This window comes from Lutra lutra, chromosome 5, assembly GCF_902655055.1.
Source record: "Lutra lutra chromosome 5, mLutLut1.2, whole genome shotgun sequence".
NCBI lineage: Eukaryota > Metazoa > Chordata > Mammalia > Carnivora > Mustelidae > Lutra > Lutra lutra.
This window is the reverse complement of record NC_062282.1, coordinates 150,320,019-150,338,276: the sequence shown is the minus strand read 5'-3', so window position 1 is coordinate 150,338,276 and position 18,258 is coordinate 150,320,019. Positions and strand designations below refer to the sequence as shown.

At 48.9% G+C, this 18,258-nt stretch overlaps 1 protein-coding gene across 1 annotated transcript; it reads left to right on the top strand.

Annotated features, from left to right (window-relative positions):
• Positions 1-484: 484 nt before the first annotated feature.
• LOC125100526 (zinc finger protein 354A) lies at positions 485-17,839 on the top strand. The gene is made up of 5 exons (XM_047730754.1): positions 485-688; positions 1,766-1,851; positions 6,898-7,024; positions 7,760-7,855; positions 15,705-17,839. The coding sequence occupies exons 2-5, from the start codon at positions 1,819-1,821 to the stop codon at positions 17,261-17,263; spliced, it is 1,815 nt and encodes a 604-aa protein (XP_047586710.1). The 5' UTR covers positions 485-688; positions 1,766-1,818; the 3' UTR covers positions 17,264-17,839.
• The last annotated feature ends 419 nt before the right edge of the window (positions 17,840-18,258 follow it).

Here is an 18,258-nt window from a genome sequence, read left to right as displayed (position 1 = left end):
CCTTATTGGTCACTTATGAAAATGCACAGCTAATGGGCGCCTGGTTGGCTCAGTGGGTTGGGCCGCTGGCCATTCGGCTCAGGTCATGATCTCGGCGTCTGGGATCGAGTCCCGCATCGGGCTTCTCTCTGCTCAGCAGGGAGCTGCTTCGCTCCTGTCTCTCTGCCTGCCTCTCTGCCTGCTTGTGATCTCTCTCTGTCAAATAAATAAATAAAATCTTTAAAAAAAAAAAAAGAAAGAAAGAAAATGCACAGCTAAATGACACACCGTCCTCAGCAAACCTCCACCTCCTTCCTGAGGAACCTGGAAACACGCGCTAGGTAGCCCAAAGGGTGTGACGCCGAGCCCGGAAGGGGGAGCTGGGCACCCGACAGGCGCGCCAAGGCCCCGCCTCTCAGGCTACAGCTGGGAACTACAGTTCCCAGAATGCTTGGTTCCCGCGTGGACTACATTCACCAGAGGCTTTGCGGCCGTCCTCCCCTGCTGGCCGTCCCGCCTCCCCGGACCTGCGCGGGACGCCGGTCTACTGCTGCCGGAGCGGGCGGTTCGGGGACTTGAAGTCGGCCCGGGCATTGCCCGGGGAGGACTCGCGACCCCAGGCTGCTGTTCACTGGGGCAGTCCCGGAGCCTCCGCCAGAGGAGCACGGCCGGGGAGGCGCAGTCCCCGGAACCCCGAGGCCTGAGAGAGGTGAGCTGCGGAAGGTCGGCCGAATGCGGGACGGACGGAGGACCGGGGCCTCGGGAGGATGCGGCGCCGGGGCGCGGGGCACAGGCCCGAGAGGCGCGAGTGGGGGCTTTGTGGGCGCAGGCAGGGGGGTCAAGGGCCGGCACCACCGATGTGCCCGCCTGGCCCGCACGAGCCGTCTCGCCGACGCGCCGCTGACCGCGGCAGGTCGGGCACCTGTCCCCACCGGCCCAGGCCCTGGTCACACTCCTACTCCCTCCGGACTGGTGCCCGGCGCGCTACCTGACGGGCCCTGCCGGCGTTTGGATTTGCTCCCGGCTGCCAGTGAACGTGAGGAACTGTGTTTCCACCCATCCCCGGCGCCACTGCCTTCCCGGGCGGCAGGCGCAGAGATGTGTTTTCCGATAGAAGTGAGTTGCCGGCTCCCCACCCCCCCACGTTGGAATCTGGACTGGAACCCAAGTTTTCGGTCTCTGTGACTGCTTCTCCAGCCGGCAGCCCTCCGGCCGCCGTCGGAAACTGCTGTCGTCCTTTTCCCAAGCACTTTTCTCTAAAAACCTGGAAGGAGATTCCTTGACAGGAGGGGGAGGAGTTGGGGGCGGGTGCAGCTGAGGTGGAGAGTTGTCCCCTGCGGGCAGTGAGGTTAGAGCGGTGCTGTGGAGGCGCGCGGTACAGATCCGGTGCACCTCACTGGCTGTGTGCACTGGAGCAAGTGGCTCCCACTCTGCCCTCAGTTTCCTGATCTGTAAAATAGGCGTGGGACAATGGCAGCTATGCTGTGGGACTGAAAGATGTGAGCCGCGCCTGGCCCCTGGGGCAGGTTCAGTGAGTTGTTGTTGCTGCTACTGAAGCTGGAGTCCTAGTCTTTTTTCTCTGAGCCAGAGGGGGAAGAGTTGGGCCCCAGCCCACTGTGGGCTGGCCCTTGTCTCTGGGCCTGTCCAGCTCCAGCTCCTTCTGACTTCCCTCTCCGAGGGCACGTGGCCTCAGTCTCAGGTGGTGGAAGGATTTCAGAGCTGGTGATTCTCAGGGGTGGAAAGCAGAAGGGGCTTCTCCGTCCTGGCTCCCTTTTTCCTCTTTCAGATCTGCCTTCTGGAGACTCCACCCATCCTCAGGGAAGAGCCCAGAAAGAAGATATGGCTATTGGACCGAGGGAAGCAACGTCTCGAGTGAGTTCATTGACATCTTTGGTCTTAGAAACAGATTTTTTTTTTTTTTTTTAACTTCTCAAACTGAAGTGCTCCGCTGTATGCAGTCTTCTGCAGGACCTGGAGCCCAAGCCCTTTCCTCCTTCAAGAGTCGATCCACCCAGGGGGAGGGTGGATTCTGTAGGGAATGTTTGCCTCCTCCCTGCCTAATGTTTCCCTTTTCTTTTCCTGACAGACACTTCTTTTTATTCATTAATCTCAATTCAGTGTATGGTTACTAACTTGACAGGTCAGATGCCACGTGGACAGAACACATGCACACACACACACACACACACACACTTGGCAGCTCCTTTCTGGCCCTGCTTCCTTGGCTCGCCCTGGTCTCCCTCCCTACCCTTGGTTTTTTCTTTAGGATACCCTCCCTAGGCTACTCCAACGCATCATTGTCCCTTTTTTCTCCCTCTATGTGGATTATGTTCCTTGTTCTGTGCTCTCTTGAAAACTGTTCTGGACCTGCTATTTTCATCCTTCCATTGTTGGAAACAGGAGAGGGACCCAGTCCAGGTGAGCCAGTGCCTGAACAAGGAATAGCCGTATTGGAGGGGACACAGCTGGAGAGATCTCTGGACTCCAAGGGCAGAGAGAAGACTCCCCAGGAGGGAGCAGGGAGGGGTGTATAGGATATCAGGAGTGGAGAGGCAAGGTCTCCGGTGGGTAGGAAGCGGGGCTTGAAGCCAGACTGCTGGGCTTGAACCCATCTCCTTGGTTACTGTTTGTGGGCCCTGGACAGATGTGCCCATTTCCTCGCCTGGACAATGGGAATAACAAACATGCCAACCTCATGGGGCAGGTGAGAGGGTCACGTGAATCAGTGCATGGGAAGTGTTTGGATCAGGGCTGGGCACTAGCAGACGCCCAACAAGGGGTGGTCATGGGATCCAGATGGTGTTACTGAAGTGCTGATACCACTCATGCCAACAGATGGGACCTGCTGGACCGTGTTGCTGGGACTTGTCCTTTCACTGATCATCTGCATCTGACAGTCACAGTTAATGTTGCTGGTGTCTGCCTGAGGGTGTGGCCTTTGTTCTCACTCTCATGCCAGCACAGCAATGATCATCCCCATGTTTCACACTAGCAAACTGAGGCTCAGAGACGTCGTAACCTGAATTCAAACCCCAGTGTGTCTGGCCTCTGGGTCCAGGCTCAGCACTGCGCAGCCATTCCCCTGGTGCCTCTTTTGGAACCCAGGGCAGCCCCAGCCCCCGTGTTCCCAGAGCTCTTTTCCGCTGTCGTGTTGTCTTGAGGCCCTTGAAACACGGTGGTGGTTGATCTTCAGGCTGGGACTGGCCAGTGCATATTTGTAAAGCTTTCCCTTCCTGTTCCCACATAGCCACATTGCTCTCTTGCCCAGAATCTTCTCCATCCCTGCAGCCCAGTGATGGGCGTTTAAGACCAGAGAGAGAATATACCAAGTGCTGGCTTAACAGAAGACTTTAATTATTGTCCTTCCTTTGACACTGATAAGGTATGTGGCCCGGGTATCATGACCGTCCTGAACCTTCTGGTCTTTATCTCTAAAATGAGGATTGACGGGCGCCTGGATGACTCAGTGTGTTAAGAGTCTGCCTTTAGCTCAGGTCATGATCCCAGAGTCCTGCTCAGTGGGAGCCTGCTTCTCTGTCTCCCTGCTGCCCCCCAGACTTGCACTCTTCCTCTCTTTCTGTCAAATAAATAAATAAAATCTTTATAATAAAATAAAGTGCGGATTGAACTGGGAGATGGTATATGGTCCTGTCCACCTACACATTTTTCTTTCATTGATCAAATTATTTCATGTTTACCTTGTCTGCCAGTTGAATTATGTTATTTTGAGGGCTAAGATTATTTCTTGGATTCCCCTCATGTGCGAGTAATTTACTTTGTTATACATGTATGACCTGCTCATGTTTAAAATTCAGAGCATCGGGGCACCTGGGTGGCTCAGTCGTTAAGCATCTGTCTTTGGCTCAGGTCATGATCCCAGGGTCCTGGGATCAAGCCCCACATAGGGCTCCCTGCTTGGCATGAGGCCTGCTTCTCCCTCTCCCACTCACTCTGCTTCTGTTCCCTCTCTTACAGCCTCTCTCTGTGTCAAATAAATAAGTAAAATCTTTTTTAAAAAGAAAAGAAATTCAGAGCATAAAAAATATCTACGAGGGCGCCTGGGTGTCTCAGTGGGTTAAGCCTCTGCCTTTGGCTTGGGTCACGATCCCAGGGTCCTGGGATTGAGCCCCGCATCGGGCTCTCTGTTCAGCAGGGAGCCTGCTTCCCCTCTCTCTCTGCCTGCCTCTCTGCCTACTTGTGATCTCTGTCTGTCAAATAAATAAAATATTTAAAAAAAAAAAAATCTACATAAAGAAGAAAGTGAAATCTCTCTTATCCCAGTATCTAGAGATAGTCACTGTACCCCGCTTTGGTATATGTCCATCAGACTCATATTTATTTATCTTTGTTTTTTATTTATATGTGTATTAATATTCACATACATACACATTTATTTTACCATTTTAACTTTTCTCCGGTGATAAAATAAGCATGACGTAACCGCTTTAACCATTTCGGGGTGTTGAACTCAGTGGCATTAAGTACCTTCACATCATTGCACAGCTGTCACCGCTACCTGTCTCCATCGTATAGATGATCTCATTTGTTTCTTAACGCCATGAGGTAGGCATTGAGAGGCAGTTTTGCCAAGTGGTTACGAATGGAGCCTTGGGCCTCCTCCATACTGAAATTCTACCTCTACCCCTGACCAGCTGCAACACTGTGATTTATAATAGGAAATACATATTTGGTTTTCACCGCTGTTCCCAGCACAGAGGAAATTATGAGGGTTTTGGAAGCTAAGTGATTCGTAATATTGGGGTTTTGTTCTTGAAGAAACTTAAGAGCATTAAAGGTGAAATGTGTGTGTGTTGCTATTCATAACAATCCATTTCAACCAAGCCGGATTTGATATGAATGAGGTGACTTTTAGAAAATCCCTAAGGATCTGAGCTGGTTGGCAGGAGAACCTATCTGGATTAGAGGGGTTGGACCTTTTGGGCCCTCTCCCCCACAACCCAAGGGCCAGTCATGCCCACACTGGGGCAGTGATTTAATCCATTGTGCTTGTGTCATGAAGTCATGGAAAAAAACCCCAAAACAAGGGTTCAGAGAGCTTCTGGGTTGGTGAACACTTGTAGATGGGGAAAGTGGTGCATCCCAAAAGGGCATAGAAGCTCCACACCCCTTCCCACATAGCCTGCCCTATGCATTGCTTCCATCTGGCTGTCCCTGCAATCTCTCCTTCTGTAATTAACCAGTAACCTAGTAAGTAAATGCTTTCCTGCATTGTGGTACTTTTCCTGCATTTACCACTTTAGCAAGTTAATTAAACCTGAGGGTAGGGGTTGTAGAAACCTCCCCAACTCATAGCCAGTTGGTCGGAAGCATAGGTAACAGTTTGGACTTGAAATTGGCATCTGAAGTTGGGGCGGTCCTGTGGGACTGAGCCCTTAACCTTTGGGATCTGACCATCTCTCCAGGTCAATGGCATGAGAATTGAGGTCAGTTGTAGGACACCTAGCTGGTGTCACACAACCACTTGGTATGTGAAAAACCCACATGTCTGGGGTCAGAAGTAAAGGAGACTGGAGATGCACAGGGCCTCCTATATATGGGGTCTCTGGTACACCAGCTGTTTGACCTGGACTGATTTCTCTTTGTTTCTTCTTATGTAAAATGGGGGCAGTAATAGTACCTATTTTATAGGATTGTTGTAAAGATACATATTTACAGTAACAGTTAGTAAAAACCTCTAGAAACAGTAGTTGTTCCAAAGAAAGCATTCAATAAATGATAGCTATTTTTTATAAGATTTTATTTTTGTTTATTTGAAAGAGATCGAGAGATCACAAGTAGGCAGAGGGGCAGGCAGAGAGAGAGGAGGAAGCAGGCTCCCCGCCAAGCAGAGAGCCCGATGTGGGGTTTGATCCCAGGACCCTGAGATCATCACCCGAGCCAAAGGCAGAGGCTTAACCCACTGAGTCACCCAGGCACCCCTAAATGATAGCTATTTTAATTCCATAAGCACACAGAGAGTGCCTTAAGCTAGCTAACCTAGCCTGCATCAGTGATTTTACATTGTTTTCCATTTTCGTTGTTTTCTGATCACTAACACTATCATAAATTCCCTTGAATGTGCGCTTTTGTGCACTATTTGTTATGATACAAATATAGTAACTGATAAAAGATATGAACTTTTTTTTTTTTTTTTTTTTAAGATTTTACTTATTGGGGCGCCTGGATGGCTCAGTGGTTAAAGCCTCTGCCTTCGGCTCAGGTCATGATCTCAGGGTCCTGGGATCGAGTCCCGCATCGGGCTCTCTGCTCAGCGGGGAGCCTGCCTCCTCCTATCTCTCTCTGCCTGCCTCTCTGACTACTTGTGATCTGTCTGTCAAATTTAAAAAAAAAAAAAAAATCTTAAAAATAAAATAAATAAATTAAAAAAAAAAGATTTTACTTATTTATTTGACAGAGCGAGAGATCACAAGTAGGCAGAGCAGCAGGCAGGGGCAGGGGACAGGCTCCCTGCTGAGCAGAGAGCCCCATGCAGGGCTCCATTGCAGGATCCTGAGATCATGACCTGAGCTGAAGGCAGAGGCTTAACCCAATGAGCCACCCAGGTGCCCCAAAATATGCACATTTTAAAGCTTTAAATATGTATTGTCAAATTGTCATCAGAAAGATTTTTCTAATTAACACACCTACCAAAGGTTTTTCTAATTCTAATACTCTTACCAACGGTCTTACTTCCTGCCCACATCTCCTTATGGTAGTAAATACAAGGCCTGGGTAAGACTTCATGCTGTTTAGTTGTCACTGGCTGATGTCCACTAAACAAATGACCTGAAACCTTCAGAAACCAGAATAACACCCGAAGCTTCATGGCAGCCCATCCTCCCCAGCACCTCCCCTGCCACCACTTTTACCCTGTGCGATGGGAGGTCCTGGGTGAGCTGGGATGGCTTGTCATTACAGGTGTCGGTGACCTTCGAGGATGTGGCTGTGCTCTTTACACGGGATGAGTGGAGGAAGCTGGGTCCTTCGCAGAGAAATGTGTACCAGGAAGTGATGCTGGAGAACTACAGTAACCTGGTCTCACTGGGTAAGGGAATTTTCCCTGTAGATGAAAAAGTCAGACAGTAGCATAAGTCAGCACCTGCTTCCCTGCATAAAAGCTGTGGGGCATCAGGAACTTTCAGCTGAATTTGGCCTTGGGGTTGTGCACATTCTAAATAAATATTTAAAGTTTCTTTCCCACTATAGGCATGGATTTGTCCCACACATTGACATTTGACATACTTGTGTGTTGGAAATTCCCTCATAGTTCAGGCAACATTTCCTGCTGTGATTTTCTGTGATTTGTTTGCTCAGCTCACAGCAGAAAGCATCCCTCAACCGTCTTCATTACCCTGCCGCCAGCCTTTCCCAACTCTCCCTTCCAGCCTGACAAATGTGTATAATCCATCTTTGAAAGGGAGTCAGATGGTGCTTTCTCATTTTAAACAGGGCACTTGGTATGGGTACCTGTTTACAAACATTTAGTCTGTAAATCTAACATGTTCCCTCTTCCGTGGAAAGCCGTGGGTACTCCAGTAACTAGAGGTGCCTGTGTATCCAGCCTCTCTAACCTACAGCTACTTCCCACACAGCCACAACCTACAGGCCCCTTGCCTTTCCCCTCACACATGCCCTCACGTCACGGGGGCACGGCTGGAGCACCCCACCGGAGCTCTTTGTACCATCCCGTGCGTTTTCCACTCAGATCCATGATGCGTCTTTGAGTCAAAAGAAAACCAAGTCTTACATTTCTCTTTTCTTTTTTCTTGTCTCTGAGCAGGACTCCTGTTTTCCAAACCAAGAGTGATCTCCCTGTTGCAGCAAGGAGAAGATCCCTGGAAGGTAGAGAAAGAAAGTCCTGGAGGCCCCTCTCTAGGTGAGTGGGTGGGACCGAGAGGCGGTGGGTGGGTGCGGGCAGCAGTCTGGGGGGTAAGTGGACGGTGCGGCTCGGAGATGTCGATTGGGAAGCTTTCTCCAGGGCCTCTGTCTTCCAGAAGCGGTGGAGAGGGGACGCTTAGGCCCCAGACATGAGCTTCCTTTTACTCTCTGGTAATCACTTACCAAATGAATCTCTCGGGAGCTTTTCTTAGTCGTTCCTGTTTTCACAGGAGGGCTGCACCCAGGGATTCAGTCAGTGAACAGTGCATTTAAGGAATGGCAGAGAATCCATCTGACCAAGGCTCAGGGTATAGGAGAGAAAGAGCCGAGGAAGGAAAGGGGTCAGAAAGCTAGCAAAGCCGCATTACACTGGGCTTTGACAAGAGTCTCCAGCATGGGACCGTCCCATGGAAATGAAAGATTTTTAGCAGAAGACTGGAGTTCTGGGTATTTTAGGAAAATTGGCTTAAATGTGAAACTGTGTTAATGTCCTCTGGAGCAAGCCCCTATTCTGGCATTGAGGGCCACTGTCAGAGACAAGAGCAGCTGGTGTGGACAAAGCTGGCTGGGGGCGGGGGGCAGCTACTGCTGTGTCACTGTTGATGCTGAAGGGCGATGACGTGGCTATGTGTGTGTTTGTAATGTGTGCGGAAGTACAGACAGAGGCTGGGGGGGGACACACCTGAGCTGGTGCCAGGACCTCCACATGGAATGGGATTGAGAAGGGGCAGGACGAAAGAGGTCTTTAGTTATATGTAATCTTAGTATTTTGTAAAGAGTAGATTGATGAAATCCTTATGTAATTTGAGTTGAATAAGAATGGTCACTTTGGGGGCGCCTGGGTGGCTCAGTGGGTTAAAGCCTCTGCCTTCGGCTCAGGTCATGATCCCAGGGTCCTGGGATCGAGCCCCGCATCGGGCTCTCTCCTCAGCGGGGAGCCTGCTTTCCCCTCTCTCTCTGCCTGCCTCTCTGCCTTGTGATCTCTGTCTCTCAAATAAAAAAAAAAAAAAAAAAAAAAAGAATGGTCACTTTGGAGCATGGTGGGCGATAGATTGAAAGTGAGGGAAAAGCTGATGGGGAATCTTCCCGGAGACACTTGCAGTAAGGTAGGCGAGATGTTTCTAGGGTGGGACAAAGGCACGGGCACTGGGGTCCAGTGGGAGGAAGGGGGTCGCCTTGTTAAGGGTGTAGGGTGAGTTTGCTATAGGATGGGTCTCACTGAGGAGCGAGTGGAATGCTCGGGGAGAGATGCTGGTCAACAGCTGTATGAGGTCTCTGGTAGCTTGGAAGGGAGGTCAGGGAGCCCTCAGCACAATGGTGGCATCTGACACCTTGAGCTAACCAGGTGAGGGCACAGAGCAGAGGACAGAATCCCAGGAAACCTCACCATTTACAAGGTGGGTTAGGAAAGAATGACCCCATACAATGGCTGCAGAGTGTGTGAGCGTGCGCAGCGGAAGGGGTGGTGTGGGCAGAGGCTTCCCGAGGAGGTGGGATCCGAGGATGTGGAGCCGAGTCCAGCCACAGGAAAGGGCTGCCTGAGTCCAGAGAAAGGAAGCCAGTGGGTGCTGCCGGGAGCCGGGAGAGCGCCTCGGGGACCAGATCCCTCTCAGGGAGGGGAGCCTGAACACAGGATCTGGTCTTGTCTGAGAGCCAGACCAGGAGCCTGGGGACTGGGAAGTAGCCTGACCATGGCCCCAGGTGTACACTGCTGAGAGCAGCCTGCAGGCCGTGGGGGGCCTGTTGGCATGGAAGTGAGGGCTGCTCCCCGCTTTTGTCGGGTCCAGATGCGTCAGTGATGGCCTCTCATTCCGTGGGCCCCGCATAGGAGCTGCAGGCCGGGCGCTCTCCCTCCCCAAGCCCCCAGGCCAAGGGAGCCTTCTTCCCACCATACTCTGAGGTTTCTGCTGTGGGAACCAGCCGTGTCTGTATGTCTATCTTACTCTGGTTTGGGAGAAAACACAAGGTCTGGGAAGTGGGTAGAGGCCGCCATCAAGTGCAGGCAGGAGTCCGTGAATCAGCCGAGGCTCGGCAGGGCGGCCTCTGGGCCAAGTCTGGCAGGAAAGATCTGAGGAAGAGAAGGAAGGCTCCGTCCCTTTCCCCACGCCTCGGGAGCCTCCCATCCAGGAACGCATCTCTCTGAGTGAAGCGAGTCATCGGTGGGTTCTGGGGAGTAAAAGTGTGACTGGAGTCTGGAGCTGTGCTGAGAGGCCCTGGGCCCCCAGGCAGCAGGGCTGGAGTCCTCAGCAGCCTCCTCCTCGGCGTTGGGGACATGTCCTGAGGGTGGACCACGGGCCGGGAGGTGCCGGGAGGAAGGAAGGACAGCGCAGCTGACCGGTATGTGCACGTCCCTAGACAGGATGCACCTCCTCTCCTTCCACAGAGATGGTAGTCATCCCGGGGTGCCCCGGGAGTGCCTGCGTGTGTCTGTCCATCCAGCACCCCTGGCGGGTCTCCATCTGCCCGGACTAATGGGGCCTTGGAACAGCTTCCCTCTGGAGTGCAGGTCACTTCCCCGTGAGCGCAGGTGAGGGACGTTCTGGAAGTAGCTCAGGTGTTAACTCTGGACCAGACCTGAAATCTGCCCCTCCCCTAGCCGGTGACCGAAAAGCCTGTGCTCATGCGTGGACTCCTAGCACCTCTAGCGGCCTCTGAGTTTCTTTTTTTATTTTTATTTTTAAATTTCAAAACTATTCGCAAATAGGAAAAACAGAAAAAGGGTCATGGGGGGATGTTTGAAGTGAGAGGTGGAAGGCGCTGGCAGGAGGGGTGTGCCTCTCCTCTGAGTCTCTTGCTGAGAAGGGAGCACACCTGCAGGGGAGTCGGGGGGCTTTGCGGGAAGAGTTGTAAACCAGCCGCTACATTATGAGTTAGCTCTATGCCCAAATGCGGAAATAGTCCTGAAATCTAAAATTTAAAAATGCGGGGATGATCTGGGTAAACCATTATCTTCCAGTGAAAATGTGCTTTTCTTTCCTGTCATTTTCTCTTCCTTTGTCATCTCAGCACAAGAAGCCTGGTGGGGGGACTGAATCCATGCTGCGTGGTCAGCGGAGGGATCCCTGGGGGCTGCCCCACACAGAGGGTGGGGCCTCTTTTTCTAACTCGCACAAAGGTGCTGCCCTTAGCAGCCCAGGGACCCAGCAGGCGGGGGTTTAAAGAAGGAATCTCTGAGGAGGTGAAAGCGGAGAGTGGGTACTCATAGGTACTTCTACTGTGTTTGGTCAGTCTTGTCCTTTTCCCCTGCCCCCTAGCCCCCTCTCCCCAGCAGTACCCTTGCTGGCCCTGCACCTCCCTCCCTCTGTTCCCATAGCTACAAGAATGCTCTATTAAAAGGTAAATCTGGGGCACCTGGGTGGCTCAGTTGGTTAAACATCTGCCTTTGGCTCAGGTCATGATCCCAGGGTCCTGGGATCGAGCCCCGCATCGGGCTCCCTCCTCAGTGGGGAGCCTGCTTCTCCCTCTGCCTGCCGGTCCCCCGCTTGTGCTTTCTCTCTCTCTGACAAATAAGTAAGTCTTAAAAAAAAAAAAAAAAAGAGGTTTATCAGGTCATCTCACTCTCCTACACAACTGTGCTCTGTATGATTGCTCCCCAGTCACACGGAGCACAATCCAGAGTCCCCAGCGTGGCCTCCAGAGTCTCCGTCGTCTGGCCCTGTCTCCCTCTTCATCTCCTTCCGCTCATCCCTTCATTCAAGGACTCTAATCACTCTAATCCAGCAGGCCAGCCCTATTCTCACCTCAGGACCCCCACACTTGCCTTTCCCTCCCCTGATTATTCTTCCTGACACCGGCGAGCCCGTGTGACCTTTCCTTGAGTAGCCCAGGTTTCTGCTCAGATGGTACTTTCTCGAACAGATTCAGCTCATCCAAAACATGGCCCTCTGTCTTCCGCATTCTCTGTACCCTCCCCCTACTTTATTTTCCCTCAGGATGCTTGTCCCTGCATGATCATATATATTCATTCATTATCTCTCTCATCTCTGGGTTGTCTGATGTGTTCCCATTTCCCCAGTACTAAAACAGTGCCTGGTCAGAGTAGACTTTTAGTTAATGAGGGCATGAATGACTTGGCTAGTTTGGTGGTGATGGAGATGGAAAGAAGTGAACTGTCTTGGAGATACTCGGGAGATAAGAAAAGCTGGGCTTAGAGATGGATTTAATATGAAGATAAAGGAGGTGCATTATCAAGGGGGCTTGGTTTGTGGTACTGGGTTGGACAGAGATCTCATTCATTTAGATACACCACAAGGAGGTCAAATTTGGGAGTTGGTAGAAATTGGGTTTTGGGTGAATTAAGTTGTCTTTGGTTGACCCACTTATCCCAGGGGAGAGGTCAAGTCTCTGGTTAGATTTGGAGTCTTTCCCCTCAAAATACAGACTGGTTGCGAAATGTGAATGTGGGAGACCCTGGTCAGTCCAGAGTAATGGGTGAGTTTGAGTTAGCCTGTAGAGTGGGTCCAGAATACCATAAGAGCAAGAAAAAGCCTAGGGCTCGATCTCGAGGAACTCTGGCATCTTGTGGCCAAGTAGAGAGAAATGGGCCCACAGGGAAGAGAAGTGGGTGTCCTGCAGAAGGAAAAATTAGGAGGTCTGTGGGCTTATAAGTCAAGGCTTATAATGGGCATAGGAGCAGCAGAGGTGGAGAGAAGCAGAGGAGTTTGTGACTCATTTAGATGGCGGAATAAACAAGTCTTAGAAATTGATTAGCTGGGACGCCTGGGTGGCTCAGTTGGTTGGACAACTGCTTTCGGCTCGGGTCATGATCCCGGAGTTCCGGGATCGAGTCCCGCATGGGGCTCCCAGCTCCACGGGGAGTCTGCTTCTCCCTCTGACCTTCTCCTCGCTCATGCACTCTCTCACTGCCTCTCTTTCAAATAAATAAATAAAATCTTTAAAAAAAAATTGATTAGCTGAGGGCTGAGGGAGAGGTATTTAGGACGCCTCTTAGAGTTCTGATTCAGAACTCATGCTATTCTAGAGACAAGGGTTTGGTTATACGGGTTTGTAAGGAGTGATCACAAATTCAGTTACATTTACGCGTGTTGAATCTGAGGAGTTGTCAAGACATCTAAGCTGCTATTTTCAGTGGGCTGGTGTGGAGAGAAGTGTTGCCTCGCATATATGTTTGGAATCAAAGCTGGCCTGTGGGAAGAGTACAGAGCAAAGGAATTGGGATCCAAGGACTAAACCCCCCACCCCCAGGATTGAAGGTCACGCAGAGGAACAGGAGTGCACAGAGGAGGCTGAGGCTGGTGGGAAGGGAGAGGAATGTGGAGCAAAGCAGGGGGGCACTGAACCCTAGGAAAAGGGCCACTCAAGGCAAACGAGGGGTCACTGTGAGCTGCTGCCAACAGGTTGGTCCGGTGGGAACCGCAGAGCATTTTGTCTCCGCCACCTGGTGGTCATGGCTGCCTTAGCAAGGGTGGCTGACGACAGGAGCCAGAAGGGGGCCTAGGGGGTGCTGAGCAGGAGGAGGGGAGCTGGTGTGAGATACTGAGCAAGAGCGGATGTGGAGAAGGAGTAGCTCTTCTGTGCACATACAAACATTTCTGTATATCCTCTCGTTTTCCCTTGGCCGCTCCGACTGCACAGCGCACATCATTTCGCCCCTGTCACCTGGTGTCTATTGAAACTCTCCATGGCCGCCTATGAAGTGCTTCCTCTCTCAGGGGAGGAGCTGGGAATGACCTGTTGTATGCGCAGCTTTGGATCCTGTTAGCCCTGCAGGCCTACTTCGGGCTCACATTTTATAAAATGGTACGATTGCTGATTTAAAGCTGTACCTGTTAGCAAGACTTGGTTGGGGAAGGAACAAGGAGGGTGTTGGGCAGAAAGTAAAAAAAACACTCTTCTTTCCTTTCCTAAATATTAAAGACACTGGGGCACCTGGGTGGCTCAGTTGGTCAAGTGTCTGCCTTTGGCTCAGGTCATGATCCCGGGGTTCTGGGATCGGTCACCTCACTTATCAGGGAGTCCGGTTCTCCCTTTCTTTCTGCCCCTCCCCCCAGCTCGTGCTCTCATTCATGTGCTGTCTCTCAAATGAATAAATTTTTTAAAAATCTTAAAAAATCATAAAGACATGAGTGCATGTAAAATGATCCAAGGAGGGTGTACAGAGTGGAGGGGGAAATTCCAGATTTTAGAGGGAAAAGAAAAAGTTACTGAGGAAGGAGACTGAGAAGTAAAGCTGGTAGGAAAGAGAAAGCAGAATACAGTATGTTGACCAAGCAGAGAAAATTCGTACACAGGAGAGAAAGGGAACATCCGACAGGAATCTCCACCACAGTGAGATGCAGGGGAGCCCTTTAAATGGTTCTCTCCAGCGCAGGAGGAAATGTCACACACAGGCATTCCCCTGGCAAAACGTAATAGCTGATATGTTGCATCCTCTCCCAATGACTGAGTTCAGTTGTGTTTTCTACCACTCTGTCATGCTAGCCCTTTTTTACCTTTTTATATTTATGCCCATCTCATTTATCTTCAACTCTTTTCCACACTGCTGGATAGTTTCTTTTGCTTGATGCATGAGCAAGGCCGCCATTCCCGGCTTGCACCTTTTGGCTTCATGACTACCTGCAGCACCTCTAGGTTAGCTCCATAACTCGTTCCTCTTTGAACTGCCGCGACTGTAATCACCCATATGGTGATCTCCCATCACTCATGTAATGTCGGGTCCTGGAAGGCAGCCTCGGGTGTTTCAGTCGTGTGTGTGTGTGTGTGCGCGCGTGTGTGTGTGAGAGAGAGAGAGAAATAAGGAATTGAGACTTACTTGACATTGTTCAAATTAGGAGTATCTAAGTAATTAAGGGAAATTATTAACAAAACATTTTGTGTCTAATTCAGGTGATGACAAGAGGATCTGTGAATAGGGCATGCTATAATCTGCTTGCAAAAAACATTTACGGTAGAAAAGGAAAATCTAATACATTTAGATGTAGGTAGGAATGTAATTATATAATACAAAGGTATGTAACACGTATTTTATTTTAAGATTTTATTTATTTGACAGAGATCACAAGTAGGCAGAGAGGCAGGCAGAGAGAGAGAGGAAGGGAAGCAGGCTCCCTGCTGAGCAGAGAGCCCGATTCGGGGCTTGATCCCAGGACCCTGAGACCATGACCTGAGCTGAAGGCAGAGGCTTAACTCACTGAGCCACCCAGGTGCCACGTAACACGTATTTTAAATATTGTGGTTAAGTGCTATAATAAGGGGAATGGACTATAGAAACTCAGACTCAAGAAGGGACTCCATTTGAATTGAATTTGAAGGATACTAAGGAATTGGGCGTGAGGGAAGGTGGGGAAGACTTTACAGATTAGGAAGATTACACACAATGAAGAGAAATATCATGAAAATAATTTCAGAGTCCAGGATGGCTTTGGACTGATCCCAGACTGCTCTCCCAATTTATGATCCCCTTTTTGCTCTGACGCTCACCTTCTTTAAATGGGCTTGTTCTAATCTTTTCTCCACCCTAGTACTTCAGTTCCCGTTGATTCTTTCTCTCTTGCTTAAATCTTTTATGTTTTCCTCTTATAGCTGACCAGATAAAAACCATATTTAAATAACATCAATACTTAGGATGCCTGGGTGGCTCAGTTGGTTATTAAGGTTCTGGCTTCAGCTCAGGCCATGATCCCGGGGTCCTGGGATCGAGTCCCACATTGGGCTCCCTGTTTCTCCCTCTGCCTGCCACTCCCCATGCTTATGCGTGCGTGCTCTTTCTCTCTCTCTCTCTGACAAATAAATAAATAGCATCAATACTTACTTATTCTCTATGTTTAGTCCATGTAGCTAAATACCGTATCACATGAAACAGCTTTAGTTTTTTTTTCCCCCTCCAGGATGGAACAGCAGTCACAAAACCACGAAGTCAACTCAGACACAAGATTCTTCTTTTCAGGAGCTGATAATGAGAAGATCCAGAAGAAATGGACCCTGGGACTTTAAATCAGAAAAACCCTGCATTTATGAAGAGAGATTAGAGAAAAAGCAGGAGAAAAAAGAAAGTATTCAGGCAGTTGCAGGCAGCCATAAAAAAATCCTCATTGTAGAAAGAAGCCATAGAAATAATGATTTTGGCCAAAAGATCAGCCCAAAGTCGGTCCTTGTTAGGCAGCAGATGGTTCCCAGAGAAAAAACACCACCAAAATGTGAAATACAAGCAAACAGCTTCAAACAGAATCCATATTTGCTTAATCAACCAAAAATCAACACCACAGAGAAACGCTATAAATGTAGCATATGCGAAAAAACCTTCATTAACACTTCATCCCTTCGCAAACATGAGAAAAACCATAGTGGAGAGAAATTATTTAAATGCAAAGAATGTTCAAAAGCCTTTAACCAAAGTTCAGCTCTCATTCAGCATCAAATAACTCATACTGGAGAGAAGCCCTATGTATGTAAAGAATGTGGGAAAGCCTTCACTCTGAGTACATCCCTTTACAAACACCTAAGAACCCACACTGTGGAGAAATCCTATCGATGTAAAGAATGTGGTAAATCCTTCAGCAGAAGGTCTGGCCTTTTTATACATCAAAAAATCCACGCTGGAGAAAATCCCCATAGATACAATCCAGGTAGGAAGGCAGCCAGCACATCCCTTCCCGGATGTCAGAGAATTCACCTCAGAAAGAAGTCCTACTTATGTAATGAATGCGGCAACACCTTTAAGTCGAGCTCATCCCTTCGTTATCATCAGAGGATTCACACGGGAGAGAAACCTTTTAAGTGCAGTGAATGTGGGAGAGCCTTCAGTCAGAGTGCATCTCTTATCCAGCACGAAAGAATTCACACTGGAGAAAAGCCCTATCGATGTAATGAATGTGGAAAAGGTTTTACTTCTATTTCACGACTTAACAGACACCGGATAATTCATACCGGTGAGAAGTTTTATAACTGTAATGAGTGTGGTAAAGCCTTAAGTTCCCACTCGACGCTTATCATCCATGAAAGAATTCACACTGGTGAGAAACCGTGTAAATGCAAAGTGTGTGGGAAAGCCTTCCGACAGAGTTCAGCTCTCATTCAGCATCAGAGGATGCATACCGGAGAAAGACCCTACAAATGCAACGAGTGTGGGAAAACATTCAGGTGTAACTCATCCCTTAGCAACCATCAGAGAATCCACACAGGAGAGAAACCATACCGATGTGAGGAATGTGGGATCTCTTTTGGCCAAAGTTCCGCTCTTATTCAGCATCGGAGAATTCATACTGGAGAGAAGCCCTTTAAATGTAATACATGTGGGAAAACTTTCAGACAGAGCTCATCACGTATTGCCCATCAGAGAATTCATACTGGAGAGAAACCCTATGAATGTACTACCTGTGGGAAACTTTTCAACCACAGGTCATCTCTTACTAATCATTATAAAATTCATATCGAAGAGAACCCCTAGGGAGTAGATTTGCATGTGTGAAAGCCTTAAACCAAAGCTCATCAAAATACAGAAGAGTGGTATCACAAAAGTAATGGATAGGAAAAACCTTTCCATAATGTAGGCCTCACCAGATACCAGATTCCAAGGACAAGCCTTGACTATGTAATAGGTAACGAGGAAAGTAGAAAGTGTTCATGCCTGCCAGGCCCTCTTGAAAATAACCCGAAATGAAAAATTCACAACTGGAGACATGGACTTTGGGCATTTGTAAAATAATTCTCTTTCTACAGCAGTGTACATGAGACACCATATGTGGTTGTCATAAACATCTGGGTGAGGGGAGGTGTGCACTGGATTTCTCATTAAAAAGAAACTTCTAAGTTGGTAATAATTTTTTTTTAACAACAAACATTTAATAGCATATAAAAGATGTGATTGAATTATACACTTTTAGAGAAAAGGACCAAATAAAAGATTTTTTTAAAAAAGTTGCAAACTACCTCTCTGTTTCTGGGGTTTGTCCTTTTCCTGACCTGATGTCAACTCTGTGCATGGATCTCATTTAAAAATAGAAATAAAAATCTGTTCTCTTCATCCTGTGTTCTAGTAATTGCTGTCAATTGGTAATTTTTTAACCAGTTGTTAGTGCTGTTCTCGAAATTTCTTTATTTGGCCGTGAGGTCATTTATGAAAAAGTTATGCCAGCTGTATACCATGAGCTGTCATCCTAGGTACATTAAATGGAAAAATAGGCAATTATTTCAAGTTTAAAGCAATCAAATATCTATAAATTCACTGTTAGGGTCCGTAATCAAAGGAGTGAGACTGATACAAAGTGAAGGTCAAGCAAAGCTTTATTTCACACAAAGTGTCGAGAATCAAACTGACCGGTCAGGGCCGTCTCTTACAAAGAGGCGACCCCTCCCAGCCTCACAGACTAACTTTTATAGAGGTAGTTGAGCCTGGCTATACACAGGTGGCCAATGAGATTGCAATACACAGAGAAAACTGCA

Excerpts from the sequence above, each read along its gene's own strand:
- LOC125100526 (XM_047730754.1), top strand. The coding sequence starts at position 1,819 with ATGGCTATTGGACCGAGGGAAGCAACGTCTCGA. Across the intron at positions 7,025-7,759 it reads CAGTAACCTGGTCTCACTGG|GACTCCTGTTTTCCAAACCA; the intron begins GTAAGGGAATTT and ends GTCTCTGAGCAG. Across the intron at positions 7,856-15,704 it reads TCCTGGAGGCCCCTCTCTAG|GATGGAACAGCAGTCACAAA; the intron begins GTGAGTGGGTGG and ends TTCCCCCTCCAG.